At 49.3% G+C, this 26,283-nt stretch overlaps 1 protein-coding gene across 2 annotated transcripts; it reads left to right on the top strand.

Annotated features, from left to right (window-relative positions):
- The first annotated feature begins 4,744 nt into the window (after window positions 1-4,744).
- On the top strand, window positions 4,745-8,815 carry SPATA19 (spermatogenesis associated 19). Of its 2 annotated transcripts, none has more exons than XM_004463902.3 (7): window positions 4,745-4,881; window positions 5,033-5,089; window positions 5,577-5,672; window positions 5,818-5,909; window positions 7,026-7,103; window positions 7,468-7,543; window positions 8,629-8,815. In XM_004463902.3, the coding sequence occupies exons 1-6, from the start codon at window positions 4,804-4,806 to the stop codon at window positions 7,532-7,534; spliced, it is 468 nt and encodes a 155-aa protein (XP_004463959.2). In that variant the 5' UTR covers window positions 4,745-4,803; the 3' UTR covers window positions 7,535-7,543; window positions 8,629-8,815. The 2 variants fall into 2 exon arrangements, with proteins under 2 accessions (XP_004463959.2, XP_058145085.1); XM_058289102.2 differs by lacking the exon at window positions 8,629-8,815 and adding an exon at window positions 8,533-8,600.
- The last annotated feature ends 17,468 nt before the right edge of the window (window positions 8,816-26,283 follow it).

Genomic DNA, 26,283 nt, shown 5'->3' with positions numbered 1-26,283 from the left:
TTTTCTCTGTATTTTCCTTCATATCCTTGAGCATTTTTAAGATTATATTTTTGAGACTTTGTTCTGTATGTGCACATTCTGGTCTTCTTCATTTATGTTTTCTGGATTTTTATCTTCTTCCATTGGATGGACCATCATAGCCTGTTTCTTTGTTTGTCTTGTACTTTTTTGATGTGCACTATACATTTTAATATTTTAAAATGTTGACTCTGGTATTTATTCCCTATGAGGTCTGTTTCTTGATTTTGAAACCAGCTAGTGATAAGACAGGGATTTTCTTGTACCCCAGCTTTGCCCAAGGCAAATGCAGTGTGCAGGGTTTTTCCTATCTTTCTGGGCCTGTGTCTCACCATAGGCTATTGCTGGTTAGTAGTTTTGGAGTCCCCCTGTTCACAGGACTTTGAATGCTTCCTCTGTTTCCCAGGAGAAAGATCTCCCTCTTCTGGATGTTTGAAGCTAGCAAACCTTTGCCCTAGACTCTTCCTCTGTATAGTTCTTTCACTCCTTTTGTTGTCTCAAGATGCTTTTTCTGGGAGGGCAAATTCTGGGAAGAGAGACATGCCAGAGAAAACTTTCCCAAGTTAATCTTTTCCAGCTAAAATAAGGCTAAGGACCCACAAAAGGGATGCAGACAGGCCCCAAATTGCCTGGGTAGGGGATCAGAAAGGGCACATTCCCAGAGCTGGGCTTTCTTGATGTGCCCACCAAATGCAATCCTTTAACTAACTGTCCCCCTCAGCCCCGAAGAAGTGTAGGACCTTTAAGTCTCCTCCATCACACCCTTTGTCTGGTGTAGGTGGAAACAATGGCTGCCTTCAGAGCTGTGCCCCCAGTAATCCAAAGTCACTAATTGAAAGCAGTTATCACTGATAGGCTGTGGCCACCTCACCTGTCACCAGTGAGCTAGCCAGGGGCTGGATCCCATGGTGGCCTGCCATGAGAGTGGGTGGGGAGCACCAGTAGTTACCATGTGGAGAGAACAATTTACTGTTCTTTATCATAATTTATCCACCTCTTCCTTCTGCCCTTCCCTGGATGCTGTATAGTGCTCTTCTGGCCTCCAGAGTTTCAAAACAGTTGTTTCAGACAGTTCCTGCTTGAATAGTTCTAGAGGAAAGAATGAGTTCTGGAGCTCCTTACTCTACCATCTTCCCTTATAACATTTGCCAATTGATTTTTGACAAGGGTGTTAAGAAAATTCAATGGAGAAAGAATACTTTCTTCAACAAATAGTGCAGGGACAACTGGCTATCTTTATGCAAAGGAATGAAGTTGGACTCCATATCTCACATCATATATAAAAATTAACTCAAAATGCACCACAGACTTAAATGTAAGCAGTGCATCGATTTTTAAAAATATACTACTCGTAGGAGAAAAAGCAACATAGAAGCAAATCTTCATGACTGTCGGCTAGGCCATGATTTCTTACATATGACACCAGCAGCAAAAGTAACAAGAGAAAAAGTAGGTAAAAAAAGATTGGATTTCTTCAAAATTAAAAACTTACATGTTTCAAATGTTATGATCAACAAAGTGAAAGTACAGCCCGAAGAATGGGAGAAAATATTTTTAATAATTTTTTTCTGATAAGGAATTTGTATTAGGATGTATAAAGGACTCTTAAAACTTAGCAATAAAAAGACAAATAATCCAATTATAAAATGGCAAAGGATTTAAATAGATATTTCTCCAAAGAAGATATACAGATGACCAGCAAACACATGAAAAGATGCTCAGCATGATTAGTCATTAGGAAAATACAAATCAAAACCACAATGAGACACTACTTCATAGGACAGCCAAAATCTAAATGATAGATAATAACAGTGCTGGTGAGGAGGTGGAGAAATTGAGGTCTTCATTCACTGATGGTGGGAATGTATAATGGTACAACTACTTTGGAAAATGGTTTGTCAGTTTCTCAATTGCTAAAAATAGAGTTTCCATACACTCAGCGATTCTTCTACCAAGCATAAATCCAAGAGAAATAAAATAATACATCCATGAAAAACTTCTACAAAAGTGTTCTTAGTAGCAACATTCATAACAGACAAAACATGGAAACAACCCAAATGTCCATGTCCACTGATGAATACATCAACAAAATGTGGTTATTCATACAATGGAATACTACTCTGTAATAAAAAAGAGTGAATTACTAATATATACTGCAGCATGAATGATCCTCAAAAACATCATGTTAAATGAAATAGGCTATTCCATATGAAATGTTCAGAAAAAGCAAATCTATAGAGAAGAAGTAAGATTGGTGGGGCTGGGAATGGAAGCAGGGATTAACTGCAGTGGCCATGACAGAATTTTTGGATTGGGGTAATGGTTGCATAATTTTACAAATTTGGTAAAACTCATTGAATTATACACTACAATGGGTCAGTGTTTGGTATTTAAACTATACCTCCATAAAACTGATTTCAAAGAATAACAGTTTCTGTTTTTCAAAAGTCAATATTAAAAGAGTGAAAGGCAAGTCATAGACTGGGAGAAACTAGTTGAAAAACTAGTGAGGCCAGGAAGAGTTGATTTGATTTTTCCATGTGCCCTTGCAATTGTGGAGGACTTGCCCTGAGATGGAAGAGCCGCGAGATGGAAGTTTCCTGGATGGCCAAGTCACCACATAGATTACAGCTACCCTGGAGTTTCCCAACTTGCACTGGAATTTTTGAGAGTAGGAAATAAACTTTTGTGAAGCAGGAGTTTATTTGTTGCCTCTACCTGGCCTAGATGATTTTAAAGGCTATAAAGTTGAACTGATTTCTTGAGAGTAAGGAACCATAGTGGCTTTGTTAGGAGAGTGCGGAGAGCAATAAAGGTTTTCTTTAGCCCTAAGAATGAGGATGGGAATATTTATAGAATATAGAACTAGAAGAAAATTATTCTATCCCTTTCATTTTGAACACATAGAAACTAGGACCAGAGAATCTGATGATTAGGTCAAGTTCATATAATAAGTTAGTGGTAGAGAAAGGATTACAAGCCTGGTTTCTGAGATCTTGGGAGTAGCCTCCGGGTTGAACTAAAATTACTTTTGAGAGCAGCTGGACGTTTGCTTAGGGTCCTTTAGGTTATTCTGAATTCCTTCAATTTCCTGATGAAGGTTGTGGATGGATACAGTAGCTACCTGAGCCTCTACCACCCTCCCCCAACTCTGAAGTCCCACTGCATTCTGCATCCCATTTTCACTTTACTGCCTACCAACAAGCGAATCCTCTTATTCTGAAATAGAATAATTAGAAAACATCTTTTATAAGAAATGGCACTTTTCACTTTTTACTCTTCATTTCTTATTGTTTGCATTATTTTTTTTGAATCACTTGGGTGAACAAAGTAGACAAAAAAAAAAAAGAAGAAAATGTCCTTGTTGAGACTTTTACTACTGCACCTTCAATAATTTTTCCTTTGAGGGGGAGGGGCAGCAAGCTCTCCTTTTACCCTTATTTGTAAGAATAAGAATATGAAGTGAATATGGAATTGTTTTGAATGAACATATACTGGGTCCAGGTCATTTTGTCTCAAATTTCTTTTTTTTTTTTAAAAAGAGGTACATGGGGACATTAAACTCACCCAGGACAACTAACTAAAGGATGATGATGGACAATGCCCATCCCAAAAAACAGAGAATAACTACAACTGCAAGTAATATAGTTCCATCCATCTGGCCCATAGGATCTAAGCCCCCTCTCAATCAGAGACAGAGGGGACATCGCTGTCCCCAAAAACTCTAGATTAGGGAATGAACAATGGATAAAGTAGACTTAGTAGTATTCTATCATTATTCTATTTAGAACTTGTATCACTGATTTAAAGGCAGTGGCCACCAGAGGTTCTGAGGGGAGGGAGAGGGAAGAATAGGTGCACCATGGGGGCATTTTTTGGACATTGGAATTGTCCTACATGACATTGCAATGATGGATACAGGCTGTTATACATTTTGTCAAAACCTATAAAATTGTGCCGGGCAAAGTGTAAACTATAAGATAAACTATAGTCCATGGTTAGTAACAATGTATCATTATGTGCTCATCAGTTGTAAAAAATGTACCACACTAATGGAAGATATTAATGTGGGAAAGTGTGGAAGGGGTAGAGGGTAGGATATAAGGGGATCCCCTATATTTTTGATGTAATATGTAATCTGAAGCTTCTTTGAAAATAAAAATATATATTGTTTAAAAAGGCCTGTGTGAGGAAGCAACTGTCAGCTCAAGCCTCCTCTCCTACTGTTAGATGTCTGTCAATTCAAGGATTTATTCTTTCAATATGAGAAAATATCAGTTGTCATGTGAAATAAATTTTTGATGATTTAAGCAAAAAAAATAAGGTACATGGGGACTGAACATGGGACCTTGTACATGGAAAGCAACCACTCAGCTACACCCGCTCCCCTTAAAGTTCATTTTGATTTACAAAATCTTTCCGTTTCAACATAGCTCAAGCCAGATGACCAGTCATCCACTGTTTCCTGCTGAGATTCTCTCTGTGACCTGTTTAGCTTCCCCTTGTTTCTTCCGGCTCATCATAGCTACAGCTTCTGCCCTTCTCCAAATCCCATGTCCCCATCCCTCCATTTCTGGCCTGTGGCCTTCAACGAGGCAGACACTTCCTGACTTCTCTTCTCCATCTCTGCGCTGGCCCTGGAGATCAAGGAGGTCATTGTCACATCATCCTGAGCCAGCCAATCAGGTGGACACCTCCCTGTGATGACCCGCGTGCCCACAGGAGTTCTCCGGCTGTTTCAATGGCAGGAGGGGGCCACGGAGGAGGCCTGGTATAAGTCCAGAGATGATCATCACAACGTGGATTATGTACATTCTCGCCCGGAAAGGCTCGGGGTTACCCTTCCCACCCAACACCAGTTCAGTAAGTGAAGCTGGCGGCCACTACGCAGAATGGATTCTCCTGGCTCTTCTTTCCCTGTTGCGTTTCTGGAGAAGTTCTTGTAATATATGACTTTGGGTAAGAATATAATTTCTAGGTATTCTGAGGGTATCAACTTCCCAATTTGTTCCAGGACATTGAAGTTGTGGAGAGCGAAGCTGTGTCTGTGGTACAGCACTGGTTGAAAAAGGTAAGATTCCTCTGTGGTACAGGGAATCCAACATTCTAGAGAGAGCCGGCCTCTGGCAGGGTTCTAGACTTCCCTCTCCATAGCTTTGGGGAACTTAAGTTCATTGTTCAGTTGGTATTAGCCTTTGCTGAGCAACCTGCCTAATTCACTCAACTGTGTGGAGGGTGCTAGGCTCTTGTAGGAGGGGTGCTCCTGTCACCCCCAGCTTAGCTTTACTTCTTGAATGTAATGATGAAGGGATGCGGATGCTTTGTCCCCCGCTCAGAGGTGTCCTAGGAGTACCATGGGGGTGGGGATGGGGACGGAGTGAGCATCCCTGGACTTCCCTGGAGGGCAGCAACAGACAAAGGCTCTGTGTAATCTGCGAGACCTGGACTGTGGAGGTGTGGGTATGTGGGCATGTATTTGGTGATGAGAGGAAGAAAAGGGAAAGGGAAAAAAAGGAGGATGAGGGATAGGCTGGCTCAGAGGGAAACTACATTTTCAGACAGAAGAAGAGGCTTCCCAGGTCATAAAAGAGAAGATGTCCAATAGCAACAGCCCTCCCACCCACGGCCAAGACATCCATGTGACCCGAGACGTGGTAACTGCCCCGTTGCTGGGGGTGTGGGTGAGGGGCCTCTTGCAGCCATTCTGGGCACAGCAAGGAGCTAGTCCGGGGCTCAACTCCACGCCAGACACTGTCCCTGTAAGCAGTAATCATGAGCATCCTTACCTGGATTTCCTAGGTGAGGCATCAATTATCAAAATCTGATGTGTCAGTAAACCGGAGTCAAGAGGTTCTGGAGGAGAGAACAAGAATCCAGTTCATTAGATGGAGGTAAATGACACACTTGCCCTGGCCAAGGACTGGGGACGGAGAGTCTGGGAAGGCACAGCTCCCTCTGTTCAGGAGTTGGTCAGTGCAAACCCACCGTTATTCTTATCCAGTGAGAACATGCTACATCTTGACTTTGGGATCTTAAGGGACTATTTTGTCGTCTTGAAAGCCCAGCTGATTCCTAAATTTTTAAGTGACTCAAGGGAATTGCTTCCCATTTCCTAAATGCTTCTGCGTAAATTTCAGACTTCTGTTACTTTTACACTTGAATTGTTCAGAATGGCTGCACTTTAAAGAGTGGAAAGAAATAAGGTCTTAAAATGCAAAAGCCAAGTCCCTCCTCTGCAACAGAGGAAAGGGAGGTTTCTCAGTTCCTGGGGCTACAACGCTCATCTCCACATCAGGCAGTTTATGCCAGCCTCCCGAGGGCCTGCCAGCCCATTCATGAGACACCCAGCCCACCCACGGCACCCCCTCCAGCCCACCCACGGCATCCCCTCCAGCCCACCCACGGCACCCCCTCCAGCCCATCCACAGCGTTTTCCAGCCCATCTCAGCTTTCCCTCCAGTCTACTCATGGCTTCCCTCAAGTCCATCCATGGCTTCCCTTCCAGACCATCCATAGTCAAGCCCATCCACAGCTCTCTTCCAGCTCATCTACAGCTTTCCTGCCAATCTACCCATGGCTCCCCGCCCCAAGCCCATCCATGGCCTCCCTTGCAGTCCATCCATAGCCAAGCCCATCTAAGGCTTCCCCTCCAGTCCACCCTGGGCTTCCCCTCCCCGTCCTCCCACAGCACCCCCTCTAGAGAACCCACGGCATCCCCTTCAGCCCACCCACAGCATCGGCCCCTCTGTTCCCTGGACTTTGAGGGAGAACCATTAGTTACCTGCTCAGGACTTTTGGTGGCTCAGGAGTAGTTGGTTGGTAAAAAGAAACAACACAAAAACACCTTTGTGCTCATTATGCAAGAATAGTGAGGGCCCAACTCAGAAGTTCAAAATGTTGGAGTAAGGTAGATCTCTTGTTCGTACAAGCTCAGCTTTAGCGGTTTCCCCAATGCCTGGTTAAAAAAAAAAAGGTAGGAATCCTAATATTTGACTGGCATTTTGCAGCCATACCCGTATCTTCCAAGTTCCAAGTGAGGTGAGAGAGGAAGCTATGCAGGATCGGATAGAGCAGGTGAGACGAAGGTAAGCCATTTAGGACAAGGTGACTCATGCTCCTTGCTGGAGGCATGTGGTCTGGCGTGCCACTGGGTTTCCTGCCCAAACCCAACTATGTTCTCTTTGATACTCTGACATCAAAGGTAGAAAAAAGCACTTCCCAGGACTTTCCCAGGGCTGCTGTCCTCTCTTCTGGGGTTCCCTCTGTTTCAGCCTGAGTCTAGGGTACCCTCAACCCAGCCCGAAGCCCTCCCAGGCTGACAGCTTCTTTGTAGGTCTCCACACCACGGCCTACCCACCCCAGCCTGGCTGCCCTTGTGACTTGGGCCCTGTGTGGGCTCTCTGCCCACAGCCCCTGCTCTGCCTCGCTCCCCTCTTTTACCCTCTGCAGCATATCCCATCTTATGGTCGATTCACCTCAGGAGCCACACACCAGACCTTCCTTCCTAGACTGCTAAGAGCAACAGGTGAGAGAACCGGCCAGTGGGCAACTGGGCAGAGAAGATGGCTATGCTGGGCAGCAAAAAGGTGTGCTAGTGTGGAAGATTCGATAACAAGTTTAGGTGTTGGTGAGGGGCCTGCCCGTGGGGCCAGTAAGGAGCAGCCTTGGGCTCTGGGGTGCCACAACGTTCTGAAAGGTCTTGAGATCGCGTTTCCAACAGGCCTCTCTGACTCTCAAATGCTTGCTTGGCTGGGTTGTCTGGGACCTCCTGCTGGTGTCCGTCGGTGGTGGGGCCCACAACGCTGTGTCTGTCAGCTCCCGACAACTGTGCTGCTGGTCAGGAGTGGGGAAAGAGAGGTCTGGGTGCTCTTGGCACCAAGCGGCCACAGCAGTGGCTGGTCATATGGTTCTTGGGAGCCAAGGCCAATGAGAAGGGAGCCAGCTACAGGAACTGTGCCTGTGGGAAACACTGCCCACCCCTGCATGCACACAAGGCCGTGCTGCTGCTGTGGTCGACGGTGATGTAGACACAGCTGGCCCTCCAGATGCTCAGAGCTGGGCCTGGAGATGAGGTGCTGGCATTCGTTGGGCCCTAACGATAGGCAACTTCTATCCAAGACACTTTTTCAGGGTTTCTCGTTTCATCCAAAACCAACCTTTAAATGTGGGTGTTGTTTGTGCCCACTTTATAGAGGGTGGAGGTCAGCTAAGCCCCTGAACCAGATGGCTGGGCTCCAATCCAGCTCCACTATTTGCATCTTATGTAACACTGTTGTGCCTCAGTTGTGTCCTTGATGAGAACAGCGTCTCTCTCAGAGGATTGCTCTGAGGATAGTCGTGTCAGGCTCATGGTAAATGCCACATTAATGGTTTGCTACCATCAATGGACATGAGAAACCTGAGGCTCTGGGTCAGTAAGTGACCTACCAGGGGTTACTTAGCGAGGAGATGTGGAGTCATCTGGGTCTGCCTGGCACACCCCACCTTCACCTTTCATGGGTTCTTGCTTTCCAGACCAGCTTGGTGACATCAGGGACAGCAGGCTGGGGGTGAGTCTCAGCCCACCTATGCCTCTGTGTTGGGTCCCTTGGGCATTTCTCTGTTTCCCAGGTTGGTGTCCTTCAGGGTCAAGGAGCTGCCTGTGTCAGAAGAGCATCCACTTTCCCCTTGACCTGATGAGTGACCAGAACATAGAGACTTGGGCAGAGAGAATCTAAAGGTGCACTCTTCACTATGGCAGTGGCAGGAGCCCTGAGAGCTTCGCGCTAAATTGCTAATAAAGAGACATGCCATTTAAGACCCTCCCTGGGTCTCTGGTATGGGCCTTAGCCATCAGTCCATCCATCCGTCTGTCCATCCATCCATCCATCCACCCATCCACCCATCCATCCATCCATCCATCCATCCATCCATCCATCCATCCATCCATCCATCCATAACACATCCCTTCATTGTAGATAATTATGGTCTGGCTTGGGAGGTGGGGTGACCAACAGGACAGAGCCTACAATCCTGTGTATGTGTTAGAGGGGCAGACGGCAGACCAGAGCAAGGCTGTGTGGTTCAGGTAGAGATGGGAGCTCCCTGCACTGCGGCAGGGAGGACTTCCCACTGGTGAACTTGCTTGTGTTTCTTCCAAGCATTTACTGAGTGTCTACTATTAATAACAGCTAATGTTTCCTGAGCGCCTCCTACATGTCAGGAGTGGGCTAGGACTTGGCATGTATCTGTGCACAGAACCCAAGCAGCCTTTGGAGGTAGATATTATCATTATTATTATGATTTCACCCCATTTTAGAGAGGAGCAAGGAGAAGGAACCTCGACACTGTCAATGTAGGGGTAGTTGAACCACAATTAGAATCCTGACCTTCTGGCTCCAAAACCTTTCTCGCCTCTCCCTTTATACTAGGTCTTGGGCTAGGCTCAGGGGGAGACAGCAGTAAATAAGACCCCCTTGGTGCTTGCCCTGGTTGAACTTTGGTTTCAACAGGGAAGACCAATATCAAGCAAGCTAATTATGAACCACACTCTTTGTGACTACTATAAGGGGCAGTGCGTTCATCTAGTGAATGGGACTTGCCCTAATCAGAGAAAAGAAAACTTGGGAGAGATATTATTTTTTAATCTTCACCCCCATTTTACAGACAAAGAACTGCAAGTCCAGAGAGGTTAAGTAGAGTCCCTGATGTCACACAGCCTTTCAGAGCTGGGGTTTGATCTGGGCAGTCCCACACCAAAGCCAAGGTCTTCAACCACCCCCTGAGCAGCTGAGCTGGGGCCAGCGGTCATTTTGGTTGATGGCAGTGGTGGTGCTGGCATACTGCTGGAGGGAGGGAGAGAGGTAGAGGTGGGCCAACTCTTGGCCCTCTGCCCCGTTCCCGGAGGTCAGGAATGCCTGCCTGCCCCCTCCTCTCCATCTGCCGGTCCCTTCCAGCTGCCCTTGCTGGCAACCCTGGGGGCAACCAGAGGCAGGAGAAGAGGGCTGGAGCCCACCAGCCGGGGCAGAGGAGAGAAGAACTGGGGGTGGCAAGGCTGAGCTGCTGGAGTTCCAGAAAGGGCTCCAGGGGTAGGGAGGAGGGTGGGAGGGACAGGGGCTGGGGAAGCCGAGGCCAGGCACTGCCGGGACTGGAGACCCGCGGAAGGATGGTCTGTGTCAGAAGAGCACAGAGACAGGGGCAGAGGGAGTCTAAAGGTGTGCTCTCCACTGTGCTCCCGGCCGAGGGCAGATGCCTGGGGCTGAGCGCGGCATGGTGTGGGGGAGGGCGTGGCCCGGGGAGCGTAAAGGGTGGATGCAGGGGGCCCCAGAGGGGGAAGATTCAGATCCAAGGTGTTGGTGGCCTGGGGGGGAGGAGGATGGAGAGACAAGGGTGGGATTGAGGTAGAGATGGCGATGATTGTGGCGCAGGGAGAGCGAAGGAGGCAAATGCTCCAGGGGTGTGTAACTGGCAGGGGTACAGCCCCTGACCAAGCTACAGAGGCCGAGGCTTGAGTTTCGGTGTCTGTGAGACATCGGTGGGTGCCAGCCAGGGTGGGCAGCTGTGGTGGAAGCTGGGAGAACGTGCACGGTGCAGAAATGCACGTGCAAAGGCCAGGGCTGGCCTGGCCAGCTCCGGGCGCGCTCTCAGTGGCATGACAGGTGCAGAGAGGGTCCGTGGGCCTTCACCGGCAGCCCTGGAGGTCACCTTCCCTTCCCAGGGCCTTGATCAGGCCTCTTGGGTTGATGAGGAGTGGCGCTGAGCTTTGCAGAGTCCCCCGCGCTGCTGCAGGAGCACTTGACCCGGTCGCCTGGCGGAGGTGGGAGAGGCAGGAGAGGACGCTCCCTCCACGCTGCACACGACCAGCCCCCACCAGATGGCGCCATCTCCACGCGGAAGCGCCTTTCCTGCAGGTGAGCTGGACCTTTTTTTTTTTTTTTTTTTTTTGAGTCAGATCTTGTTTGCAGGGCCAGGTATAGATTTCAGCGCCATTTAGGAAGCCTAGACAGATGGAAGGCCTTTGAGAATCTTAGTTCAATGCGGAATTCATTTCCAGGCACGTACATAAAATACGTTGGGGGTAGTCATTCAAATACAGTGTTCTGAGCCCACGCCCAGCTCTGTGCCAGAGAATGGAGACCCCCAGGTGAATATTCTGTCCTTTCTTCAGGAGGCTAAGAGTGGTACAGGGGACTGACATGCAAATCATGCAATACTGTATGGAAAATAAAGCCAAAGCCCATACATGGAAGGACAGAGAAGGAAGCAATTTTTCTCTGCTTGAGAGAAAAAGTGCCAGCCGCCTTCCCAGAGGAGGTGATGCTGAAGCAGAGTTTCAGAGGCATTGCCAGGCTCTGACAAAGAAAAGGGATTCTAGGCAAAGAGAATGCCCAGATAGGAAGACAGGGAGGATGTGGGAACTGGGCATGGCTTTGAATGTCTGGAAGGCAGTGTGTGTGTGTGTGTGGGGGGGGGGGGGGCTGGTGGCAGGTGAGGCTGAGAGGTGGACAGGTGGAGAGCCTCTGTGTGAGGCTCGACTGGGAGGAAAGGAAGGTCAGAGAAGGCAGAGCCCAAGAGCAAAGGCTTTCCAGGGTGGGGGCACCTAGGGTTTAAGCTTCAGGCATTTGGAAAAGAGGGGGCACCCACTATGCTCAGCAAGTAAAGGAGCCTGCCTGTCTCTGCTCTTCCCTGGGACAGCCCCCAAACCCTTTTTCACCACAAACATCTGGAGTTAATATTACCTAGATCAACATTACGGCCACAGCGCCTTCAAGCAGAGGGTGAAAATGAAATCATTAAATGGCTCAAATGGAGTTTTGTTCTGTGCCTGATTAACCCCACGAGGGGAGTTTGGGAACAAATATGCCGTCTCTACCTGTAGTACAGGGGGCCGAGCCACGGTAAATTGCAAGAAAATCACTGGCAAATTTGGGACCAGTCGGCTGTGACCAAGCCATTTGTGTAGTTAAATGAAGCTGAAAGAACTAATGAAGGCGTCCTGGGTCACGGCTCCCTCTGTGAGGGGAGGGTGCAGGTGTGGGCCAGGCGGATGGAGAGCTGGCCCTGGCGCCAGGCATTTCGGGGTTTCCCCAGGACTTCTGGGGGCTGGTGGTGGCTTTGGGGGTGGAGGGGGCCCACCTGCTCTCCCCATCCAGGCGCATGTGATTTCCCGCCCAGGACTGTGTTAATTCTAGATAGTCACTCGCACAGGACGGTCACAGGAGAGGAGGTTTGACCACATCACTGGGCGAGCAGGCCCTTTTGAGGTTTTCACCTGGGAGCCTGGGGCAGTGGGGACTTAGACGCCGCTCTGTCAAACTGGACCAAATGCGTGGGAAACCCTGGGCGGAGGAGCCTTCGGGGCCTGCGGCTGCTGGCGGCGGCAGGTGTGTGTGGGTGGGGTCGCTGCCAAGTCTCCCGGGTCCGTGGTCAAGGCAGGAAGGTTTCAGGGCAGGGCTGGGAGGAGAAGCCTGGGAGCGCGGCCGTTCCCACCCAGCACCCTGGGCATGTCCTGGAGCACTGCAGGCCGGCTGGGTGGGGGCGAGGTTTGGCAAGGACCGCCCGCGGAGCAGGAGCGGAGCGCTAGCCCCCGCAGCCCTTGCTGGGTGACTCTGTACCGCTGCGTCTCGCTGGGCCTCTGCCTTCTCCCAAGTGAAGGTTCTCCCAGCTCTGAGGCTCTCAATCAGGCGGCCTCGCGCGGGTCGGGGTAAGGTGGGGCCTGCGGTCTAAAGCACAAGCCCGGGGCCTGCCCGGGACCGCGCGTCCCGGCTTCCCTCTCCAGAGCTGGCCCCCGGGCGCGCTTGAACGCAGGGATCCAACAGCTGCGAGCATCTTTAAACCATTGCGCCATTGCGCCAGCAGCTCTGAAATCCCGTGTATTTTATTTATTGTGTGCATGAGAAGGCCCCCTCGCCCCTCCGCATCGAGCTGCTTTTACGGATCCCCTGCAAGCTGGGGATGGGAGTGGGGGGCCGTGGACGGAGCCGGCGATTCCCGGACCCTGAGGCCGCGTGGGGGGCACCGCCTCGGGGGTCGCAAGGGAGCCCATCAAGGTGCAACCAGATGCGATCAAAGAGGGATGGCGGCGCCAAGGTTGACGGGCGGGCGGGATACCTGGGCGGGCGTGGTACCTGGGCGGCGGACGGCTGGGGGGGCGGACACCTGGGCGGGGCCAGGCACCTGGGCGGGCGGGCACCTGGGCGCGCGGGGCACCTGGGCGGGCGGGCACCTGGGCGCGCCGACATCTGCGCGGCCGGACACCTCGGCGCGCGGGGCACCTGGGCGGTTGGAAACCAGGACCCGGCCGGGCTCTTGGGCGCGGAGCTGATTAACTTCGGCGGGAAAGCGGCGAGGCTGGATTGATATTTCCCCGACAGCCGGAGGAAGGAAAAACATGAGAGGAAGAAAGCGACCCAGCCTCCGCCAACCGACCAAACAAATTGTTCAACATGTTTTCCAATTACTTGGCTGGCTCCAGAGCGATGCTCGAAATTCATTTTCCATCCTGAGAGGTGAAACACAAATGCAGGAGAAGGCGGTGGTTCTCTGCAAGTTTGGGGAACTTTGCCCCAAGGCAGACAAGAAGAACCGGGGTTAGGGTGGGGCGGGGCGACGTGGGGAATCGGGGGTTCCTCCGGGGCCCCCTCCAGCTCCTCTCCCCGCCCCTCCAGTGTGCCCTTCCTCCTGTTCCCCCTTCCTACCTGCTCATTTTGGGGGAGATTGCACCTGGGGATCCCGGGGCCGTGAAGACAAAGGGGGGATGCATTCCAGTTCTCTGAAGGAAGGTGGAGCCCAAGCCCTGCGGCCAGGAGGTCCCACGAGGGGCGGAGCTTTGAGGGAAAGAGCAGGCTCGCGGCGCGGCTCGCGGAAGCCGACCGGCTCAGCCGGCATCTGTGGTCGCTCAACATCCTTCTCCATTTACTGTCCCCACTGTTAGAACGAGCGCCCCTGGAAGGCAGGCCCGGCCCTCTTGCTCACTCTGTTTCCCGGGCCTAACACGGAGCCTGGCACAGGCGCTCAATAGACGTCTCAGGGGCCGAGTCCGGGGTCTGGTTTTCCTGGTGCGCACCTCAGTTCTGGGTCCTCGCTGCCCGCTGGGGACTTCTGGATGGCGCCTGCTTGGGGGTGGGCCTGGAGGCCCCGGGGAGTGAAGGCCGAATGGGTGGGGAGGGAAGGCCTGGGGCGCGAGCAGCGGGGGCCTAGCGAAGGGCAGGTCACAGCCGGCCCTGCCTTTAGAGCTGGATGCCCGAAGGCTCAGCAAGAAAATGTAGATGGCAGAGAGGCTGAACTTAGCAGGAGTGCGAGCATGCGCGTTCACGCGTGCGCTTTTTCCGAGAGGTAAAATAAATGCGAAGACCGCAGGTTCTGCATTACCTTGCTGGGGCTGGAATCCTGGCTCCACCGGCTAGTGGTTGTGTGACCTTGGGCAAGTGGCTTAACTTCTCTGTGGACCACTTTCCTGGTGTCCTTGTGAGATCGGGTGAGATGACCCCTGTAAATTGCGCAGGGTGCGCCTGTGCTAAATGTCCACCCAGCGAGAGGTGCCAGCCACGCCGAAACCTGACGGTGCCGGGCGGGTGGCCTTGACTCTTTTCATTCTCCGGTGAGCTTGGCAGTGTGAGCTGGTGGTCTCGTCACTCCCTAAAGACACACTCGGCCGCCCCTCTGGGGGCTTATGCTAGACCGGACGCCTGTGAGGACGCCGGGGCAACAAGCGAAGATGACGGGAGCCCCCAGATTTCAGGTGTGCTTAGTCAAGCGCGCTGCACCTCGGCGAGGCAGCTGAGCGCGAGCCTGCAGGAACCCGAGTCCCAGCTCTGTGGGCTTGGAAGGGGGCTCCTCCTGAGCGCACGGCTGGACTCCCCGGCTTCCCGCACACCCCGGATCGCCCCTGCCGGCCCCACAGAAAGGCAGGCTTGGGGAGGGGCCTCTCTGGACTTGCGTGCCAGCGCTGAGGAAAGGCTCTGCGCCCTCTGGCTCCCAGCTCCTTGGGGCGAGGGGCCCCGAGGGCCGGCCGCGGGCGAGGGTGGCGTGGCACCGTGTGGGCAGCAGATGGTGCTGTCGGCCCAGCGCTGCGGCAGCCGCCCGGGCTGGCGCCCCCATTCCCCAGCCCCAAGCTGTTGGTTGATTTCTCAGATGTTTTTCGTCACATACGCTGCCGACAAGCCGCCAGCACGCTCCGATTAGCGTCTGCCGTTCGCTCTTGTGCAAGTCCTCCCCGTGGGGCAAGCTTTCCGCTCCCCCAAGGCAGAACTGCCTCCTGGTTTGGGAGCGAGCGGTGGGCAGGCCTTTGTGGGGACCAGAGGCCGGGCAGAGGCCACCCCGCAGAGGGGCGTTGCTTCCCTGCACGCCTTCGGGCTTCCCCAGCCGGCTAGCAGCTCCGTGAGGGGCGGGCGGAGGTGGGCGGGCACGCAGGGCCTGCCTGGGCAGCTGGGAATCGGGCCTGGGACTTCGGCAACTCTGTGGAGACCCACGGGCTGCGTCCTCTGAGTGCAGCCCAGGGCGCCAAGCCGGGCCCCTCGGCATTCCCGGGCGTGCACCTTCCCGGGAAGGCTCTGCTGGGGAGGCCCGGGCCACCAGCCACGCCTTTTGACTGGGAGGCTTGGGACGGAGCCCAGGAGCCTGCCCTTTTATACTTCCTTCCAGGTGGTTCAGAGACTGAGAGTCTGCAGGCTACGTAGTGAGGTGTGCAGGGACGAAGAAATGCCGCCTTTGTGAAGAAAAGACCTTGGCAGTGCAGGGTCAGCTCTTGAGAGAACTTTCTGCTGCCTTCAGCAGCCCCACTCACCTGCTCACCTGGCATGTGGGAGCACCTCCTGCCAGTTACACCTGAGGCCACGTCTGGGTGTCCTGTTTCTGGTTTGGCCCAAAAAGTTAAAGAGGGAGAGAGGCAGAGAGGGAAGGGAGCCTGCAGGTAATTTGGTGTAGCAGGTACCCCACACTCTCGTTCAACTCATCTAACCCCCTCCCTTCCCTTCCCCATCAGCGTTTTCCGTCTTCCCTGGACCGGGTTGGTTTTGCTGCCCTTGGGGGAGAGACCCTCTCTCCAGCCTGGGCTTGGCCCTTCCCTGGACTCTGGACAGGATGGCTTCCACGTGTGCCTTGCAGAAACATGCCTGGGAGGAGTGGGGGCAGGATGTGGGGGCGTCCTGTGACCTGGGCATCCTGCACCAGGGTCAAGTAATGCCATGTGGAGAGAAAGAAGAGAGAGGCACGCTATGCCTTGCATTGGGACAGCTTTAGATCCTTTTGTCAGGATCTTGACCAACCCTCTGGGCAGCTGGAGGCAGCAGAGGGTCCGGCGGTGCGCTGCCTTCTCCGAGCTCTGTGCCCTTGGCTCTGCCGAGTTCCCTTTCACCGTGGTGAGTGACAGCCTTCTCGCAGTGCTGCTGGGACACTAGGTGAGCTATGTGTGCTGTCTCTGGGTGGCGCCAGGGGCAGAGCCACGTCCCATGGGGGTTAACTAACTCCAGCCCCACCCACGCCCCTTTTCTCTAAAGAGAAGAGACAGGTCTTGGGGGAGTCATTTAAGGTGTCTGGACTCCAGTTTACCGCCCCCCCCCCCCCCCCCGAAGATGAGATTGTTGACCCCCTCACCCTAACCTGGTCTTGGCCACCTTGGTGGGAGGGGCTGGAACAGGGAGGAAGGGTAGGATCTGACTGACACTTCCTTTTTTCTTTTTTAAGATTTATTTATTTATTTATCCCCCCACCGCCCCCGCGTTGTCTGCTCTCGGTGTCCATTCGCTGTGTGTTCTTCTGCGTCCATCTGCATTCTTGTTGTAGGTGGCACCAGAAATCTGCGTCTCTTTTTGTTGCATCATCTTGCTGTGTCGGCTCTCCATGCCTGCGGCGCCACTCCTAGGTGGGCTGCGCTTTTTTCACGAGGGGTGGCTCTCCTTGCGGGGTGCACTCCTTGCGTGTGGGGCTCCCTTATGTGGAGACACCCTTGCATGGCATGGCACTCCTTGTGCACAGCAGCAGTGTGCATGGGCCAGCTCACCAGACAGGCCAGGAGACCCTGGGTTCAAACCCTGGACCTCCCATATGGTAAGTGGACACTATCCATAGAGCCACATCTGCTTCCCTGACTGACACTTCTACTCCCCTCTGCTCTGCTCTGGGGCCTGGCCAGGTCCTGGAAGTGCCATTTTCCTTCGCTCTGTCCAGTCCTTGGAGCTCTGCCTTGCCTTGCATCACTCTGTTGGGTTTGAGCAGCAGGTCATGGGTGGCTGAGCTTGAAAGTCACCAGAGCCTGCAATAGGAGGTATGGATAGGTTGTGTTGAATAGCTCAAGCTTGGCTATGTGGCCTTGGGCAAGTTGCTTCACCTCTCTGAGCTCATAGCAAGACAGGAATGAGATGATCTGTATGGCAGGCTCTTCTTAAGAGACAGAGAAATGGTTCCTATAGCTCCTAGCAGCAGGCTGCATACTTGCTAAGAGCCCCGTAAACACACATCTCTGAAGGGAGGATAGATTTTTCTTTCCTCCAACTCTTAGACTTTTTCATCAGAATAAATACATTTCAATTTAGGCATCCACCATCTGCTTTGAAGGAGAAGGGAAGAGGCTCGGAGAGAATGTTGTCAATGAAGAAACTTAAATACCTGATGGACAATGCATGCTTTTCCTTTTAGCAGCCTTTCCTGCCAAGCCCTGAAACCTGAGATTCCTTCCAGTTCCAACCTTGGAGTCTCAAGGAAACTTAGGCTTTTCTCATTAAAATTGATCTTATTGAAGTATATCAGTCATACTTGAACATACATAAACAATAAGTGTATAGTAGAAGTTGTGAGCCTCCAAAACAATCATGCATGGCATACGGGTGCCCATACATCAGCCCACCTAGGATGTGGAACATAGGTTGAGAATGGGAGCTGATGCTTACTGTATGTAGAAGCTTTAATAAGGTTTATTGTAAAAATATGGACATGAATAGAGTTGATGGTAACACATTATAGTATCACTAAACTATTGATTTATAAGAGTGATTATGGCTGAAAGGGGTAGTCTAGAGACATAAATGTCAATTGAAAGGAAATTCAGTTTGGATAACTGATAGATTTCCTTACTCTGTAAGCAACTAGCAGTGGGGATGGCACGTATGCAATCCTTTTTGGAACGTTTGTGCATTTCTCTACTTGCTAGAGTTATTTTAGATGAAGAAGCCTCTCCAGACTCACCTGTCCGTGCCCCACCTCCTGCAGGCCACACCTACATCTCAGGTAGGTGCAGACTGGTTTCTCTGACACATTCCTGGGCCTCTCCTGGGGCTATCCCTTTCTCACAGCTCATGCCTGTTCAGGCTGGAACTTCCTGCCCCGTCCTCTGCTTGAACTCCCATTCACCTTTAAGGCCTGGCTGCAAAGCCACAGCCTCTGGGCAGGTTTTCCTCTTTTCCTCTTGGTCCCAGCTCTCCAGCAGGAATAATTTTCATTTCCACAGCTTACTTTCTGTGTCTTTCTTTAACATATTTTCTTTTCACATTGTGCTTTTAAATGTTTTTTCTTTTTTTCTTGTGTGGGTCTGTCAAACTCACTAGAAGATGCTTTAGGGCAAGATCCATGTCTTGTTCATCCTTAGTGGGTGCTGAATACATTTGAACTGATTCAGTGTAGCCAAACCACCTCTTTGAAATTCATTGTGTTCTCGGACTCAGGCTAATGTAACCCCGTATGTGTCTTCCTAATACTTATGTCTTTTCTTGGCCTCCCCTTCCCACGCTTGATCAACACCCAAGCTCCTGCGGCAAGTTGTGTGTGTCCTTCCTGGGAAGGAACTGCGTCATGGGTGGGACAAGGTGCCTCTGAACGCAACCCTGGCTGCAGGAAGCATCTCTTCAAAGATTACTCTAGGGGTGATTCCTATAGCGATTAACAGCTCCAGGGACCATATGCTTGGGATTGCTGTTATCCCTATTACTGAGCACAAAATGGACTTCAAGGGAACAAGAAGATTGGGAGAAAGGACAAGCCTAAAGCAGCTGTCACAGACTTCCTACTCTTGGGGTCTCTGCTATCTCTCTCTCTCTGTCATTCTATCGTCATCATCTGTCATCATCTACCTATCTCTATCAGATCTATCTTCATCATCATCATCATCTATCATCTATCTCCATTGATCTATCTCTATCTATCTCTATTTTTCTATTATCATCACAGAACACATCTATCTATATCTACCTACCAATCTATCTCTATCATATCTGTCATCATCATCATCAATCATCTATCTCCATCTATCTATCTCTACATTTCATCTATCTTTATCATTCTATTATCATCATATATCACATCTGTCTATCATCTCCATTGACCCATCTATCTCTATCATCTAGTTCTATCTTTCTATCATCACCTATCATATCTATCTCTACATCTATCTGTCCATCTATCAGTGATCTATTTATCTATGTTATCTCTATTGTTCTTAGTTTCCCAGCTGCTAAAACAAATATTATAAATGAGCTTAAACAATGGGAATTTATTGGTTCATGGTTTTGAGGTCAGGGCAAGTCCATAACTGAGGTGTCACCCAGGTGACAAGAATGTCTTCAGGAGGCCCTATTTAAAATGGTTTCACACACACAAGAATGGGGTTCAGATTAAAAACACATTTTAATAACATCTTTAAGAGGCCCTATTTACGATGGGTTCACACTCCCAAGAATGGGATTCAGATGAAGAACATGTTTTTCTGGGGTAATTCAGACCTGCCGCTCTATCTACCTACCTACCTTCCTACTTGCCTTTGACAAATCTCATAGTCAGCATTACAGATGCTTCCTCTGTTGCTAGGAGTAAACCCTCACACACTCATCATGAGAATAGCACAAAGAGAGCGATGTTAGTGCAGCTACCACTTCTGCAGCTGTGATTGACAAAAGGGGAGAAAGAATCCCTTGAGGAAGGTCCTCCTACAAGGTTGCATGGTAAGGTGGCCACTTGGTCATGGCTGCTTCAGTAAGGTGGAGCTCCCGCCTACTCTCCCAGCCCTAAGTTTTCCTGCCATGCTGCTGGGGCCTGAGCAATGACTGTAGGGAGATGGCTTCCATGGTCACTGCAGGAGCCAATTGCTGCTGTCTTTGACCACTGCAGCCCTTTTTGTATTGTGGTCATCCTAAAATGTAGACACTGAGCAAGGAATGAAAGAAATTGCCTTGCCACTGTACATACAGGGCAACACCTATTCTAGTGGTGAAAGGCAAAACGTCAAAAACAAAGTTTTATGATATTTTCATTTTTTAATACCCCAATTTATTTTTTACTTTATTTTAGATTTTCTAAATTAGTACTTATTCTATTTCTAGTCATTAAACCTATCATCACTATTTCATTTTCCTACCAGTTGATTTTGGCCATTTATTAGGTTTCATTTTTGAAGAAGTTTCGAAGCACAGCGGGGTTCAACTATAGCAGCAGAGGGACACTGGTGTGGGTGTTTTTGATGGGGGTCACATGGTTGGGAGGGAGTTCTCCAGAGCATGTATATAGGGTATATAAAAATGTTCAGATATTCATTGGGTATTTTCATAGTAGTTACAGTTACGAACGACAACTGAGGGAGTGCTGAGTTCCCAGCCAGGGGAGCTCTGTCACATTCCCCAATGGAATAGCAACAATCCCCCAAGAGCAAGGGCAAAGAACAGTGAAGAAGGATACTCCAATAATGAGCCCCTGATACTGATGACTATGCTTATGAGCCTGTGTGCCTGAAATTTCAACTAGGCCTAGAGCTGCAGGGTGCCTAAGAGTTACCTCCTGAGAGCCACCATCTTGCTCAAATGTGGCCACTCTCTAAGCAAAACTCAGCACGTAAATGCACTACCTTTCCCCTAGCAGGACCTAGCAGGACATGACTCCTGGGGATGAGTCTTCCTGGCACTGAGGGATTACTACCAATCACTAACTGGTGATGCAACTAGAAAGAGACCTTGAATAAAAGGGGGAAATTATAAAGACAAATGAGTTTATATGGCTAAGAGTCTTCAAAAATGAGGAGGCCATCAGAGGGGTTGCATTTAACGCATACCTCAGCAGAATCCCAGAGACAGCCAAAGTAGATTCAACCCCAGGTACTGGTGCTCCTCAGGGCTATGGAGACATGCAGGTTCTACGGTCATAGCAGATGGCTGTGGAGTTCAGTGCATTGTCATTGGGCCCTACTTTGGAATTTGTGTTCCTGAGTGTGATGGAATTGGACTCAGATGTGACCTTTCTACACATGCTTCTTTTGTCACTTTTACTGAACCTGTGTTTGGCGCTGGGGTTGTTGTATACTCAGGAGACTTGAACTCTGGACTGGCCATGTGCCAGCTGGGCCTGAGCCTCAGCAGAGTTACAACTCATACTCTCTGGTTCATTGGACTTACCCAGGTCAACTAACAGGGAGGTGAAGATGGTCAACCACCATACCAGGGAACCAAGAGTGTCTACAACTGCAAGCAGGAGAATCGTATCCATCAATCATGTGAGATCTAAGCCCCCTCTCAATATAGAGGTGGAGGAAACATCACCATCCTAGGGTACACGGGATGGAGGAATAAAATATGTATTAGAGTGGACTTACTGGTATTCTACTATAGAAATATAGTGACTAGTAATGGAAGAAATTGTAGCATTGATCTGGAGAAAGGGGCCATGGTAGTTGCTGAGGGCAGGGAGAGGGAAGAAGAGATGTGATGTGGGGGCATTTCTGGGACTTGGAGTTGTCCTAAGTGATATTGCAGGGACAGATGCTGGACTTTACATATTCTGCCATAACCCACTGAATGGACTGGGGAGAGTGTAAATTACTATGAAAACTATTATCCATGCTGTGCGGCAGTGCTCCAAAATGTATTCACTAAATGAAATGAATGTGCCACAATGATGAAAGCATTTGTTGATGTGGGAGGAGTGGGGGGGGAGGAGGAGTGTGAGGTATATGGGAACCTCATATTTTTTAATGTATCATTTTTGTGATGAATGTATCTTCAAAAAATATAAAATAAAAATCCCTAATATAGTCTAGGGATACCCTAAACGTTTTCTAAAAGATGTTGTACTTAGATTAAAAGGAAAAGAAAGGATACTTAAAATAATGCAGATAAAAATCTGTTTTGTCTACTTCCTTGACTAAGATGTCTATGTTTTTTAAATTCTGCCAAAGCCAGGGAAAATTAAAAATTCTAACAGAAGTTAGCTACCATGTTAAAAACTGACTTTTGCTTCATGTTTCCTTTCATGCTTCACAGCACCACTGTTGAAGAAACAGGAAAGAGCAATGAGGTATTTGGAAATTGGCATGTTTCCAAGGTTGTACATTGGGTCATAATTATAAGAATGCATTTTTAAAAGATAAAAAATTTTTCATTAAAAATACAATTAAAGAATAAAAAAACTAAAAAAGGAAAAAAATAAAATGTACCTACTCAGAGTTAGGTTTTTATTTTTTATTTTTTCAGGAGTGTGGGGGATTGAACCTGGAACCTTGTACATGGAAGCCAGGGACTCAACCACTGAGCTACATCTGCTCCCCAAGAGTTAGGTTTTGATATGGTAGAAAGTAGGTCAAACTTGGAGTCTCAGCTCTGTTACTTCCTAGTTGTATAATCAAGGACAAGTTGCTTAGTATCTCTGAGCTTCATTAAAACACACAGATATAAAAATATGTATTTTACAAATATTTCATGTACATATAGCTCATATATGTATAGTTCATGTGTATATATCTGTAGTTAATATATTTATATATGTGTGTATGAACATTTGATTCCCTGCCTGTCGTATAGCATGAGTGGCAGATTGTGTGAAGTAAAGACTCAGGATAGGCTCTATAAACTGTAGAGCACAGTATAAAACCATGCCCTAGGGACAAGAACTATGAGTAACTTGTTTACGACTGCACCTCCAGGAAGAGGCACACATGGGCATTTACAGATGAGCAAATGAGGGCCCCTGGGAAGGGTCCTCGCCGAATGCCAGTTTATGGGGAAGGGTGAGTGATGATGACAAGGAGAGAGCCTTAGAGACTTTTTATTCCAGGAGATGTTGAGCCAACTTGGTTGTGGCAAACAGTTGTTGGGAGACATGCAAATCACTAAAATTGACTCAGTCCCTGCGTCTGTGCCAGTGCAGGTTGGCATGACAAAGAACAGACAGAAAACCAGGTAAACCACAAAGGATGATGCTGGAGGAAGAATGAGGCTTCCAAGGAGGGAGAGGATCAGTTGGGATGCTTCGGTGGCTCATAACGTCACACGAAGAACAGTTCTTAACAAGCAAGGAACACGACCATCTCACATCTCAGCTTCCAGGTTTGGCTGGTGGTCCAGCGATGACAGGGGGGGCTGGACTCTTTTCCTGCTTCCTGAATCTTTAGAATGCCCACTCTGCCTCCTCAGGTGTGCGGGCTGAGGCAGCAAGCCAGCTGCTCAGCCCCAGGTGCTGCACGAAATACCATGGCAGCCCATGCACAGAGGTAGAGGGAGAAGGGGAAAAGATCTTATCTTGGGGCAGTTGTTTCTTTTCATCTAGGAGAAAATATTCCCCTGGAGGCCTCAGCAGAGTCCCTTTTCAGCTCACTGGTCAGAAGTGGGAAAGGAAAGTTGCGGTTTCCGTGATCAGCCTGGACCAGCGATGATGCATCCTGGGGCAGTGGGATGCTGCTTCAAGGAAAAAGGGGAAATGGCTGCTGGGCAGGCAGCCACCTGTCTGCTGCTGGGACTGGGAGGAGGGACTTTATATGGCTGGGCAGTGGCTGTTCTGTGCAGTGGGAACAGCTTAGGAGTGGTGTCTGCTCACTGTCCCATTCGGAGGCTCTACATTCCACTTCCCTTTAATCAGCCTCTGCCAAAGGGAAATTAAAGGGTGCTGTGCCAGCCATGCGGATGTTAATTAACCATGAGCAGAACTGGATTCCAGTTCCAGCTGGGGCAGACACCTAATTTGCGACTTCAGTCTATTAATTTTTAAAAAACAAAGATTTATTTATTTCTCTCCCCTCTCCCCACCCCCTACCCTGGTTGTCTGTTCTCTGTGTCTATTTGCTGGGTCTTCTTTGTCCACTCCTGTTGTTGTCCGCAGCATGGGAATCTGTGTTTCTTTTTGTTGCGTCATCTTGTTGTGTTAGCTCTCCGTGTGTGTGGTGCCATTCCTGGGCAGGCTGCGCTTTCTTTCATGCTGGGCGGCTCTCCTTACGGGGCGCACTCCTTGAGCGAGGGGCTCCCCTACGCGGGGGACATTCCCTGTGCGGCACGGCACTCCTTGCGCGCATCAGCACTGCGCGTGGGCCAGCTGCACACGGGTCAAGGAGGCCCGGGGTTTGAACTGCAGACCTCCCATGTGGTAGATGGAAGCCCTATCCACTGGGCCACATCCGCCACCAGTCTATTAATTTTTATAAATCTTTTTAAAGGAACTTTTAAGGGTCATTATATTTGTTGGACCTAACTCATAGGGCTCATGATGATCACTATAATTATAATAATATAATAGCTAACATTTACTTAGCATTGACGAAGGGCTCGATTTTCTCATTTAATTCTCAGAACCACCTTCTGAGGTTGGTGCTATCCTTACCACTCTTTAGAGAAGTCGTTGCTGAGCATGGAAAGGTTAAGAAACTGTTACCAGATCATATAGGTCATAAACGGAGGGACCAAGAATTTGGCTTAGATTACCTGGCTCCTAACCTGTGTGCCTAACCATTAAACATACTGCCTCTCAGCATCTGAGGTTGTTGTGAGGATCAAATAGAATAACAGTAGTAATTCCTGCAGCCATGTGTTGAGCATCTGTCATTTCCTGGGCACTCTTCTAGGATCTGACATTACAGCAGTGAATAAGGGAAGCTCCTGCTTTTACATTGTAGTAGGGAGAGAGGGTAGACAACAAGCAACTTCACAGATGGATAGATGAAAAGATAGAGGGATCATAGATGATAGATATAGGTGATGGGTGATAGCTGTAAATGATAGATGATAGCAATAGACAGAGAGATAAATAGATTAGGTAGGTAGATATATAGATAGAAAGTCAAATAGATGGATAGAATATAGAATGGTAGTACTAAACGCTTCGATGAACAGTGAAACAGAAAGGAGAGAGGGAAAGGCTGGGAGTTGCTCTTTTCTTCTGGGTGGTCGTGGACAGCCTTGCTGAGGGGGTGACACCTGAGGAGGGGCTCAAATGAAGGGAGGACGTGCACCGTGTGGGCTTGCAAGAGACAGCTGTTGGGGCTCGAGCCAAGTGAGCAAGGAGAGAGGGGTTGGAAGTTGCAGGCTGAACTGAGAGAGCTTGGACGAGGCCACACACCAAGTGGAGGTGGAGCTCGGGTCCAGCCCAGGCAGGTGCAGATCCACAGCCCATAGGTGGGAAAGAGGCTTGAAAGCCGAGTCACTGCCTGAGGGAAGCAGAACCATTTCTGGTGTGTAATTCTAGACATAGGAACGAGTTCCCACCTCCACTCAGATGATGGGCTTTGCTTTGTTTGGAGAGCCAGTGGCTCTTGTAGGTAATGCTCTACTGGTCCAGCCGTAGACCCCATGTGATTTAGGAAAGACATGCATCAAGATTTAGTTCAATAGAAACGTTCTTGCTAATAATTCAGTATAGATCTGATAATGAATTTTCTCAGAAGCATTATATTTATTGTACTCTATTGCTCTCTGTCTCATTTTAAATTGAGCATTATTACGGGAGCACAGTATTTGTAACTCTGCCAATACCTATAGAGGCCTGTTGCCATTTTTGTCTTAGGATATTTTTGTCCCTGAGAAAGGAATATATTTCCTCCCTCTCCTGAGATGTGTCATGTATTCTTGGTTATACATCATGGCTTTGGGACTTTGAATTGGTAAGTATCCATGATGTGTGAAAAAGCATGATACATTCTGTGAGATCTTGACCAGATAAAAATGTATGCTCAGTTGTGTGTATATCCACACAGAACCTAGACGGTTATGTTGAACTAAACTGCTTGTGATTCTGGACGCCTTCGTGTTCTTTGCTTCTTGTGTTTGTCAGTTTTCTATATTGCACAATTAAAAATTTGGAAAAAAATGCAATTTTAAAAACCTTAAAAAAAAAAAGTCTAGAGCAAGACAAGCTCAGTTCAAGTCCCTGCTCAGATATTTGTTGGCAAGGCCAAGCAGCATGCATGCCCTCAGCCCTTCACTCTTTCATTTGACATTTTTCTAACACTTATAATCCACAGTGCAGGGTTTTTATGCTCATAGGTCCTCAAGCAAAGGCTGTGTGTATGTGGGGGGATGGGTGGGAGGGTGACAGAGAAGGTGCATTTCCAGT

The sequence above is a fragment of the Dasypus novemcinctus genome, chromosome 27 (assembly GCF_030445035.2).
Source record: "Dasypus novemcinctus isolate mDasNov1 chromosome 27, mDasNov1.1.hap2, whole genome shotgun sequence".
NCBI classification, from domain to species: domain Eukaryota; kingdom Metazoa; phylum Chordata; class Mammalia; order Cingulata; family Dasypodidae; genus Dasypus; species Dasypus novemcinctus.
The sequence above is the reverse complement of the archived record's forward strand: the minus strand, read 5'-3'. Positions and strand labels throughout refer to the sequence as shown.